The sequence below is a fragment of the Podarcis erhardii genome (genome assembly GCF_964252035.2).
Source record: "Podarcis erhardii genome assembly, chromosome: 1".
NCBI classification, from domain to species: Eukaryota; Metazoa; Chordata; class Lepidosauria; order Squamata; family Lacertidae; genus Podarcis; species Podarcis erhardii.
The window spans coordinates 75,961,880-75,973,771 of NC_138497.1; the positions used below are offsets into that span (position 1 = coordinate 75,961,880).

The 11,892-nt window shown below is 42.5% G+C and overlaps 1 protein-coding gene across 18 annotated transcripts in view; it reads right to left on the bottom strand.

Annotated features, from left to right (window-relative positions):
• The window catches only part of TNNT3 (troponin T3, fast skeletal type), a 44,620-nt gene that overhangs the window by 5,213 nt on the left and 27,515 nt on the right, over window positions 1-11,892 (bottom strand). For 16 of the 18 annotated variants that reach the window (XM_081842021.1, XM_081842018.1, XM_081842023.1 and 13 more), the window contains 8 exons: window positions 7,169-7,193; window positions 5,507-5,552; window positions 5,132-5,248; window positions 4,328-4,405; window positions 3,859-3,972; window positions 3,230-3,339; window positions 1,879-1,969; window positions 713-753 (listed from right to left, as the gene is read on the bottom strand). In XM_081842021.1, coding sequence (XP_081698147.1) covers window positions 713-753; window positions 1,879-1,969; window positions 3,230-3,339; window positions 3,859-3,972; window positions 4,328-4,405; window positions 5,132-5,248; window positions 5,507-5,552; window positions 7,169-7,193 — 622 coding nt within the window. Of the gene's footprint in view, window positions 1-712; window positions 754-1,878; window positions 1,970-3,229; window positions 3,340-3,858; window positions 3,973-4,327; window positions 4,406-5,131; window positions 5,249-5,506; window positions 5,553-7,168; window positions 7,194-10,493; window positions 10,579-11,892 lie in introns of those variants that run through there. The other 2 variants (XM_081842012.1, XM_081842015.1) reach the window with 2 other exon arrangements.

The window sequence follows — 11,892 nt, forward strand, 5'->3', positions numbered from 1 at the left end:
CTTGCTGAATCAAGATCAAGCTCCACCCTATCCAACATGCTATTCCCATCATGGAGCCAGAGAGATGCCACTGGGAAGCTCCCAAGCAGAGCAAGGAGAGGATGGCCACCCCGCATTAAACTTGTCTCTCTGGCTCTGCACACAGTCACAGTTCTGGATTCTCTGTAGGACATGGGCAAACTTATAAGAATCTCCCTAACCAGCCACTGCTTCTCACCGGTCTCCCCATGAAATACATCCCATGGATTAATCTGAGGACTGCAGCTCAGATCCTATAGAAATAATTCTATTGAAAGAGGCTGACGTCGTATTTCTGTGGTTGCATTCTATGAAGCCTGAGATAACCACCGGATTCAAGAATTCCTTGCCGATCCTGCCCTTCATTCCCAATCCCCCTGTTTTGCTGCCATCATCCAGTTAACCTGCAAGATGCCTGAATCCAGAGATCCAGAGGCACAACCACTATATTCTGCAATGTGTGACCCTGCACCCCTATTCATCCGCTTAACCTGCTCTGAGAGCGAATGGAAGGAAAGAACAGTGCCATGTCCAATGCTCAGCTTCTTGCTATCTGTGCCAGGAACTGAGCGCCAGCCTCCTGTCCTGCGTGAACCTGGAGCACCCGGACTCTGGGCATGCAGGAGGCTCATGCACATAAAACAGCCTTTTTTTTTTGCTGCTTTTGTCATGTGGGCAAATTCTTTGTACTTACAACTTGGACAGTGCCTCCACCCTGCAACGTAGTGATAAAATCTAAGAGAGATCGAGATAATTATATTGGCTTTGGGGTACTTCTCAAATCCAGATGTTTGCAGTATGTACTCAGAAAGAGGTAAATAGTCCCAAGCAACACATTAAAAATCTCTGCTTTATATCGTATCTGGTAAGCAAAATGCAAAGGATTGCATTAACATTCTAGCACAAGGGAAATGCTTAAACAGGGAGTTCATCAACAGATACCCTATTCTAATATACTGTCAAAGAACAGAGTCCAAGCACGATGGGGCAGATTTGCACATCGGTCAAGTTCTGTCCTCCCCCAGCACAACTAGTTGTCCTCTCTAGGCTTCAGCTCACGTACATGTATAAGGAGGGTACCACCTGTACAGCGTGCATAGGCCTGGCAACGTGTGAATGGACTGCAGGTTCTTTAGCTTTTTGCACACTAAATTTTGCACAAATACAGAGTGGTTTCTCTTTTATCACATGGCAGGAGAGCAGGGGCTATGCTTACAGTTCGTAGAGAAATTTGGAATATTTCCATGTTCCCATCCAGTGTGATCATTCACACACACACACGGGTTTGTTTTTCAAAATAAAAAATATGGCAGGTGTCATGTAAGGTTAGGAAGACAAAAGAAGACATGTTGCTGATTTCTCTGTCTACATGAGTACAAGTGAGGGGGGGTGACATGATCCATGGGTGAAAGAAGCAGGTGACATCAGAACAGAGTTCAGCATTAGAATACCCCTCGATATTTCAATCCAGTGCTGAAAAGTGCTGACAGACCTATAGAGATAATAGGGTACCTCTCTTGGTTTCTGTGATGGAAAACAAAACCATGAAATTAGTCATTCTACTCTTCAAGGCACTTTATGATGGAGACAGGTAAATTCATGGATCAGGCTAAAAATGCTTTTCATGCTCTCCTTCCAGGCAAATCATGAAGGCATAAGTTCTCTTCTCCTGCTAGAAAACCAAAACCCACTCTGGGCAAATATTTTCAGAGTCAAATGAAATGTAAATCCCATTGATAAGCCTTCAGAGTGGTATTTTAAGGTCCACACACTACACTTCTCCCAGGAGAATTGCAACCCTTTTCCACTTAGGTGTTGGACGTAAGCAGAATAATAACCAAGATCTCATTTTCTACTCACATCATATTTCTGTCTCTTGATCTTCTCTAAATACTCATACTTCTCCGTTTCCAGCTGATATAACCAGTCCCACATCTCCTTGGCTTTTTCCCTGTGAATTGAGGAGGAGGAGGAGGAGGAGGAGGAGGAGGAGGAGGAGAAGAAGAAGAAGAAGAAGAAAGGGGATAACAGTTGAAGTTCCCATAGCACATCTTCTGTAGATATGAAATATGAAATACTTTATTGTCACTTGTACAACTTGTATACAGTGAGATTACACAGATCCCAAAGAACTAGTAGCCATAAGGCAAAGTTTTATGCACCACGCTAGCTGGTGCTGTTGGGAGTTGTAATCCAAAACATCTAGAGGGCACCAGGTTGGCAAAGGTAAAGGGCCATCTTGTTTATACGAATATGACACTTTTGAGATTTTATTAACCTGTAGTAGTTCACATAAACTAAAAGAACAAAACTAGGACAACAATGATATGCTTGAGCAATACTACAAGCATGGGTTATTAAAGGGTGCTTATATCAATAGGAATATAATAGGGCGTGGGTGGCGCTGTGGTCTAAACTACTGAGCCTCTTCGGCTTGCCGATCAGAAGGTCGTGGTTTGAATCCGTGTGACAGGGTGAGCTCCTGTTGCTCTGTCCCAGCTCCTGCCAACCTAGCAGTTCGAAGCACACCAGTACAAGTAGATAAATATGTACCACTGTGGTGGGAAGGTAAATGGCATTTCCATGTGCTCTGGCTTCCGTCACAGTGTTCTGTTGTGCCAAAAGTGGTTTAGTCATGCTGGCCACATGACCCAGAAAGCTGTCTGTGGATAAACGCCAGCTCCCTTGGCCTGAAGTGAGATGAGCGCCACACCCCATAGTTGCCTTTGACTGGACTTAACTGTCTGGGGTCCTTTACCTGCCTTTACCTTCAATAGGAGTGTACAATCGAGGTGGCCAGTCCCATTTTGAAACCCATGGCCAAAGGGTAAGGTGCCACCAAACCTGGTTGCCCCCTTGCTTTTCTGGGTTCTGATGGCAGGGCTGCCCCCACCATGGGAGATCTCGCCATAATCCGGAAGCTTAAAATGCCCTCCCTGGTAGGTGATGAACATTATTAGCATTCAGGAGGAATTTAAAAGCGTTCCTTTTCCTTTTGACAACCTTGCATTTATGGACTGTGCAGGCATGTGACTGTTTCTAGATGTTCATAATGTATTTCAATATTTATTTTATATTAACTGAATTTAATTGAATTGTTTTAGTCCTTGGTTGTTTGCTGAGCTCCTTTGCAAGGAAGGACAAGATCAAAACTGAATGAATGAATGATAAATACACTTGACTCCTTCCATTCCGTACAACTCCATTTTACCTCAGCTTGTCCTCACTAAGATGGTCAATGTTTAGAGGTTTGCGCCTCTCTGCCAGGACCTTCTTCTTCAACTCCCTTGCAGTTTGTTTCTTTCCTCTCTTTTGATCAGCCTGTGGGAAATAAAAACCCCAAACACTTTCAGTATATCACAGGATGCATGTAGGTAGGAATTCCTGTGTCCTTATTGCCCAGTTCTGCCTCCAGCTCTGTCCTTTGCTCATGACTAACTCCTGAATTGCTTCTTGATCCCGCCTCCTGGTTTGACCACCAGTTCTGGTTTGCTCTTTGGTCTTGACTATTGGCTGCAGGCCCAGTCTCAGCCCCTGGCACTGTGGGGCAAGTGCTGGGGCTGATTTCAAGCAAAACTAAGTTGTTGGCATTTGTACAGGAGAAAACCAAAGCCCAAGTGTCTCTGCGCGGATCCTGAAGCTCCCTTGGCTTCCCTTGAAAGCGGAAGAGCTTTTCAGAGCTCTTGCCAATGTGTGGTTAGAGAATTCCTAGCAACTGATGAGACCCCCCCCCCATGAGATACAAGGAACACTTAACCAGAGGGTTTTTCAGATCAGCATTGTTACGCTTGTGTGCCATTTGCCACATTTTCATTCCCTCAAGTCAAGCAGTGGATGTACCTTAGCCAAATAGCTGCTGTATGTGGCACCCATGGAGGACAGAGCCTTCTTCTTCTTCATGTCATCCTCAGCCCTTCTCTTGGCATCTTCCTCCTCTCTTCTTGCCTTCTCCTCCTACGAAGGGACAAGAGGAAAATAGCCAGCATCAGACTTGGGGATCATAAGTGCAGAACAAGGAGTTTTGGGAATGGCCATGGTAGATTGTGGGATGGAGCCAAAAGGAGACCAGGAGCAGTAGACTGCAGAATGGAGCAAAAAGTATTAGACTAATTCTGCCAGAAGAAGTTTCTTGATTGCTCTGTCTCTCTATGCCCTTTTAAAATGTGGGGTTTTGGGGGGGAGGGGGTTATTGGGTTGTTATTTTGATTATGTGTTTTGTGGTTTTATATATTGATTTTATTCTGTCAGCCACATTGAGACCTCCGGGTATAGGATTCAATAAGCAACAACAACAACAACAACAACTCACAGCAAGCCTGGCCTGACGCTCCTTTTCCTTTTCAGCCCGGATTCTTTGCTGTTCAGCCCTTTCTGCTCTACGTTTCTCCTGTTCATTTCATGCAAAAGAAGAGGAAGAAAATAGATGTTTCATTGTGACTCTTTATGTACTGTTGGCTGGAACAACATTTGACAGAAGAAACTTCCCTCAGAGTGAAGCAGTCCAAATTGGTTCAACAGTGATCCCATACAGATAGCCAAAATATCCCTAGAGGAGGTCCCTCCACCTAGGGTCTGCATTAGCCACAGGGGTGTGGTAAAATTGTTGTATGTCTTCTAAAACACTTGTATTTATGCCGATCAAAGGATAAAGCAGTACCTCTGCTGCAGACGACAGTAGAGACTACAATGCCCATTTGGATTGTGGATTTTATGTCATGTGGTGTTTTTTTTCAGATGAGAAAATAGCATAAGGATCAAATTCCCCCTCACTCAAAATAACAATAATGTTATTAGAAGCTCATTTGGATGGTATCTCTTCCACCTAAACAAAAAGGTGCAATTATACTTAGATAAAAAAGTGTTAGCTCTTAAAAATTCACTCCTTTGTGTTACAGAGTAGGGATGGTTCATTGGGTTGTACTCAAGGCTAGCCTCACTGAAATCAATAGACTTAAATAAATAATGTGAATTGATTTCAATGGTTCTACTCTCAGTTGGATGTAACCATTAAGTATTGTGTCTCTATTAAAACTAAATTGTGGGACTCTTGAGCAGCAGCACACTGTCCTCCTGGAGAAGAAATTATTGTGGTGACCGCACCAGTGAGACTTACAATTCTTTCTTTAAGGGCTAGGATTTCCTCTTCTTCCTTCTTCCGAGCTTCAAAGTGGCTATCAATCAAGGCTTGAAGCTCAATCAAGTCTTTGTTCTGCCTCTTCTTTTGGATGTCCTGGAGTAAGAAAAAGAAGATGGAATGATGGCTATGATGCAAACAGTGACAATGGAACGATTTGGATTATTTGGGTTTTCCCACTCAAAGAATCCTTCCACATCCTCATTAATTAAAACCCCAAACACTCAATTTCCTCTCAGGATTAGGAATATGTTTTTAGGATTGAGGTGAAGGTCCTGTTTTTAACCCTCTTGTCTAAAATATAATGGAAATTTACAGGAGTCAATAGTGTTGAAAGGAGCCAACAATACTTACATCAAAGTCTACTTTCTCCCCCTCTGGGATTTTAGGAGCAGTCAGCCTTTGGAGAAAGAGAAAGTAAGGCATATAAACATCAAAGGTAAACATTCCAAGGAGAGGTATGCTATTCGAAAGAACTATTCAGAAGAAAATGTAACTGAAATTAAGGTTGTATGAACACTAATTGGGAAAGCTTAAGTACAATGACAACTTAGAGCTGAGGTGTCCAACTAAAAAATGTTGACGGACCAATTTCACCTCCTAACAGATGTCCAACGGCAGCACTCCCAAATATTTCTGGGCTACAAAATGTCACTTCCACCTGATTTCAACACCAAATGATCTACTGCATTTCAATTATAAGTTACCGGTAAATTGAAAATATTGTTCCTTCAGATCTGATAAAATATCTATCCTTTAAAGATTGCAGCATAAAGACAATAATGACATATTTGGACTTTTTGGGTCTACTAAGAGTGCTGGCACCATAGAGATGTGCATGGATCAGTTTGGATGAAGTATGACAGAGATGCTGCAGGCTGGATTAGAGATCCCCAAAAAGCTAGATTAAGCCCTTAATCATTGTGTTGGACACTCCTGCTTTCCAGAATAGTTGATTTGCTGTGTCAATCTTTGTATGCAACAGAGAAATACTAGTTTTTCCATATGTAAACACATGCTATTATAAACCAGCTAGTATCTAAACCGAGGTGGGGAACCTGTGGCCCTCCTGATGCTGCTGAACCACAACTCCCATCTTCCCTGGGTGGCGATTATGGAAGTTCAACAACATCTGAAGGGCTACTGGTCCACAGCCACCACTCCTAAGAAATCACCGACTTCCTCTCAGTCAAAGGTCATCTGCTTTAATGCATGTCATTCATTCCCTAGCCCCAATACTCACATCCTTAATATGCATTGATGGCATTGCCACTATGTACATAACACCACAATCCCTTTCTAACTCCCACTGCTCCATGCCCCCTTTTTATCCCTTGCCCTGCATTGCTCTCCTTACCTTCTTCCAGGCTTCAATACACCTGGAATATCCTTCCTTCTCTGTCCTTCCACCCTTCTCCCTCTCCTTCATTCAATCCCTTCTCAAAGTCTGTCTTTACCATAAATGTTTTCCTGGACCAGTGCACTCTACTTTGCACTGTACATGACTAGTTAATCCCCAAGTACCCCATCAGCACCACCATCACAGTTTCTTTATCTAACTCTGGCTTTGTTCCTCTTCTTTCTTCATTCCATGCCACTCCAGACATGAACTGTGGCACTATAACCTGTTGAGGGCATAGCACACAGTTGGTACCAGAAGAGTGGCTTTGGACATTCTAAATTAGGGTAGAGAACCTATGGTCCTCCAGATGTTGCTGACTTCTGTCCGTGCCGTGCCAGCTGGAGCTGATGAGAGCTGAGTCCAACAACAGCTGATGGACTACAGGGTCCCCATGTTCTAAATAAGTGCAACCAGTTGGATGCACATTTCTGCATTCAGTTGGCAGAACTTCCCTGCCATATTCCAAGGAGATCTTCACATTTCATCGCAAGGGTAAGAGAAGTTCAGCCAGCTAAATACGAAAGTCACTGCACATCTGGTTGAAGCCACCTTCAAGTTATAACATGATTATTTAGAACAAGCGGTATTTTCAATATCTGGAAGTGCACACTTACGGTGGTACAACTCTGGGCTTCTTCTCTAAATAGAGCAATCCAGGAAGAAAAGAGAAAGCAAGGAAAGGAAAGATGGAGAAAGACAATATTAGAACAACAATATATCCTAGTCTGGTCTGCTAAAGCAAAAGAATCAAAAGGGATGTCCATTCTCATGGAATCATCCCAAGGGCACTTGAATCATATCTTTGACACTTCATAGAGACACACTCCTTGGCAGACCAGTTTTACTTGGAAGTAAAACAGTATAGAAAAACGAAACAAGAGCCTGCATGAAAGCTCCAACATAGCATCAGGAAGTCAGCAACTTCCTTCTCCGTATTGAGTGCTGATTCTCGAAACTTGAATGTCTTTTATGACCACATGCTATGTATGAATTCAAAGAATTCTGTCATACAATGCTCTTTCTGTGCCACCTTTGTCACTTTTGCAGTGAGATTTCAGCAATAAAAAGCTCAGAGCCTATTTGGTCAGTGTATCGTGAACGCAGACTTATTTGAGGAACTCCAAACATTCAGATTCTGAATTTACAAGGCAAATAATATGAAGAATCAAGTTTAAAATGTCACCCCCTCAGCTGAAGCAGGGCTATTTGTTTTTACAGCAATAATGTTTAGGCAAAATAAACTGTGAAGCAAGACTCTTCTTTTCCCCACCCTCCAACTCACAGCAAGGTTTTAAAGTATCAGCCTTAAATGGAGATATTGTAAATTTCTGCTTTGGAAAGTGATAAGGCTGGAAAAGAATTGCCTGGGATTTTTCTAAGCCAGTAAAGGTAAAAACATTGGGAATTGCTGATTATTTCAGCACTGGAACTATCCAAATCTTATTCTTCTTAACCCATCCTTTAGCTCCTGCCAACCTAGCAGTTCGAAAGCATGACAAAGTGCAAGTAGATAAATAGGTACTGCCATGGCGGGAAGGCAAATAGCATTTCTGTGTGCTGCTCTGGTTTGCCAGAAGTGGCTTCGTCATGCTGGCCACATGACCCGGAAGCTGTAAAGCAGTAAAGCAAGATGAGTGCCGCAACCCCAGAGTCGTCCATGACTGGACCTAACGGTCAGGAGTCCCTTTACCTTTACCTTTACTGTTACATAAAATGTAAATAGGAGGATGTTCTCAGTGAAGTTGATATATGAGAAGAAGTGTAATTTTTTTTGGAGACCTTTATATTTCTGATGTGGTAAGCAGTGAGCTTTTTGAACTGAAATAGCTTTTTTTAAAACCTAGGGAACAGAATACAAATCACACCAAACAATATTTCATGGATGTTATTCAGAGACCCACTAAGTTCTGTTTGCCTCAACTCCCTTACATCAGGAGTGGGGAACTTGTGACCTTCCAGATCTTGCTAGACTATTACTTCCATCATTCCTGACCACTACCCAGGCTGACTGCAGCTAATAGGAACTGGGATCCAAAAACATCTGGAAGGCCAATGGTTCCTCATTCTTTCCTTGTGCAAAAGGATAATTACCATATATATTCCTATTTCACCATATCAGAACAGATTACAAGAATGTCACCATATATATATATATATATATATATATGCAGGTTTTGGTGTCCTCGGGTGTCTTCCCGTGTAAAAGTTGGGGTGTCTAGGCGACGTTTCGACGAGGTCTCACTCGTCATCTTCAGGCTGGTGCTTTCGGCTTCTTGTTACTGGAACAGAGCAGAACATTGGAGGCTATACACCACACCCCCTCTACAGTATTTATAGGAACTCAAACACTGAGACCCTGCTCTGTTCCAGTAACAAGAAGCCGAAAGCACCAGCCTGAAGATGACGAGTGAGACCTCGTCGAAACGTCGCCTAGACACCCCAACTTTTACACGGGAAGACACCCGAGGACACCAAAACCTGCATTCCTGTACCCGTGAAAATCTACGAAAGCAAATATATATATATATATATATATATATATATATATATATATACATATATATATATATTACCCCCCCCCCTTTCATATCATTTTTATTGTTCATCTGTTCCCCACAACTGGCTTTGAAATACATGTGCCATTGGCCAATATAACCATCCCATATGATATCCAACTAAGCCAAACTCAGAGAAGATCTACTGAAATCAATGGACTTTAGTTTCTTATGTCCATTCTTCCCTGAGTATGGCTAAAGTGGAATATCACCCCATAGGTCTGAGCATCTGTTGATTATACAGGAATAATTCCATGAACATGTAGTTTTAAAAAGGTTAGTTTTCTGATCCTGGAATAAAAAGTAACATTTCTGTACTTTCAGGATAAGTGTAAAACAAAAAACAAAAAGTCTATTCTACTTTCTTTCTTTTTAATTAACAGAAAACACGTGACAAAACAAGATGTAGTGTGTGCACAGAGACTAGTCTCAAGGTTACTGTTGTATCTTCAAGATAGCATTTCTTCTTCTTCTTTAAGGAACTGGATAAAACAAACAAACCCAATCATCATGGCAAAACCCTTTCTTCAATTGCCCCTTACTTTATCTGAGGTTCTGATTGTTCTGGTTCTTACAAACAAGAGATACAAGGCATAAATCCCTAAAATGATCCTGCCAAAAGAAAGAGTCCTTCAGTGCTTGCTTTAAAATAAAGAGAAAGAAAGCTGGAAAGTAAGCATGAGATTTTAAAAGGGGAGAGGGAATTGAAGTAATCTCATGTAAAAAACAGTTTACACTCTCCCTTCAGAGTCTGAAATCTAGAAAGGATCAAAACACATCAGTAAGGAATGTTGTTGTTCTGTCCCAAGGTCCTTTTTGGTCTCTACTCTAAAACCTCAAATCACTATGAGAAGACCCCATTAATGGCCTGAATGGGGGCCAAACTGTGGGGGATTTAATCCCAAAGTAAATCCCTTCAGAAGAGGATTTTTTTCTAAGGACCACAGCAGGAGAGTAAAGGATTAAATTCCCTTCCTCATCTACTGCAATCCTGATAACTGTCTGTCTGCCACCAGATGCTATTGATTTTACTATATATATATATATATATATATATATATATATATATATATATATATAAACCCCTCTAAAGGGGACCCCTCTAAAGGGACCCCTCTAAAGACATGTTTTACAGTTGTTTGGACTTAAATCAATGCTATTTTACTTCTGTTGGGAATGACAACAGATTGGGGGAAGAGGAGGGGTTGCTGACGGCTTAAGACTTTTATCTCTTAACAGTACGGAGGCATGAAAGGTTGTACATTTGCAACTGTGATGATTTGGCCCAGTTCCTGGTTTTACAGTGGGTGAGGATTAGAAGCAGAAAGGCAGGGGAAAGGTGTTAGAAAAGACAGTGTGCGATCTCCAAATGTCACCAAAATACCATCACAATATTCTCCTTCAGCTCCAGCTGCAGATGAAAGGCAAAGGAAAGAAAGGAACTGGGTCAACATGCTCCAATTTTCCTCCTCCTATTTTTCACAACACCCTTATTTGTCTCTCCCCTCTCTACTTTCCAGTTTCTAAAAACCATTTGTTCTTCCTGTGCAGTTGAAAGAAAGAAGAGCAATACATTGTGTCCTATGACTGAAATAGGTGATGGGACTGTCAAAAAATGTCAATTTCTGAGGGCCAGGTCATACATACAAGACATATTTTTCTCCACCCAAGCAGTCCTGTTGGCTTCATGGGTGGACAAATGCCATGTTTACTGTGTAGACTGTAAGGTCCTTGTAGCGGGGAACGGCTTGTTTTTATAATGATGATGATGATGATGATGATGATGATGATGATGATGACATCTCCATTGTACAGCAAAAACGAGATAATGAAGGTGTCAGACACACCTCTGTGGGAAGAGAGTTCCACAGCTTAGGGACCACCACAGAGAATGTCTTCTCCCAGGCCGCTGCAACCTCCCAAAATCTGGAGGGTTGTGGAATGACCAAGAAAGCCCTTCCTTCCAATCTTAATGTCCAAGAGGGTCTGTAGGGCAGGAGACAGTCTTTCAGATATGCAACCCAGTTAGATGGGTGGCATATAAATTATTATTATTATTATTATTATTATTATTATTATTATTATCAACATCATCATCCTTAGATTTTGTTGAGTACCGTATTTTTCGCCCTATAGGATGCACTTTTTCCCCTCCAAAAATGAAGGGGAAATGTGTGTGCATCCTATGGGGCGAATGCAGGCTTTCGCTGAAGCCTGGAGAGCGAGGGGGGTTGGTGCGCACCGACCCCTCTCGCTCTCCAGGCTTCAGGAAGCTATCCGCTAGCCGTGGGAGACGCAGCTCAGCACGCCCCAAGCTTCGGGTTTCGCGCAGTCCTCCGCTAGCCGTGGGAGAGCTGCGCGACTTCGCACAGCTCTCCCACGGCTTGCGGATAGCAGCCTGTTCTGGGGGCTGGGGTCGGGGGAAGCTCGGGCTTCCCCCGCCCCAGCCTCGCACCTGGGGGGGAAATAATTTTTTTTCTTTATTCCCCCCCCCAAAAAACCTAGGTGCGTCCTATGGGCCGGTGCGTCCTATGGGGCGAAAAATGCGGTATATAACTTCCAGAAATGGATGTGAGTGGCAATCATACAAAGTAACAAGAGGTCTGTGGCTGGCTAATTTGCTGTTTGGGAATTTTTTTTTAACTTTCACTGATTTTTGAAAATGTATTTCATAGTATTATTGTGGTTTTGGTGTTTTATGCGCTTCAGTGTTTTCCTGCAAGGGTACTGCAGCCTGTAAGATGGGGTAGAAATGCATTAAATAAACAAACCATGTGCTCAGT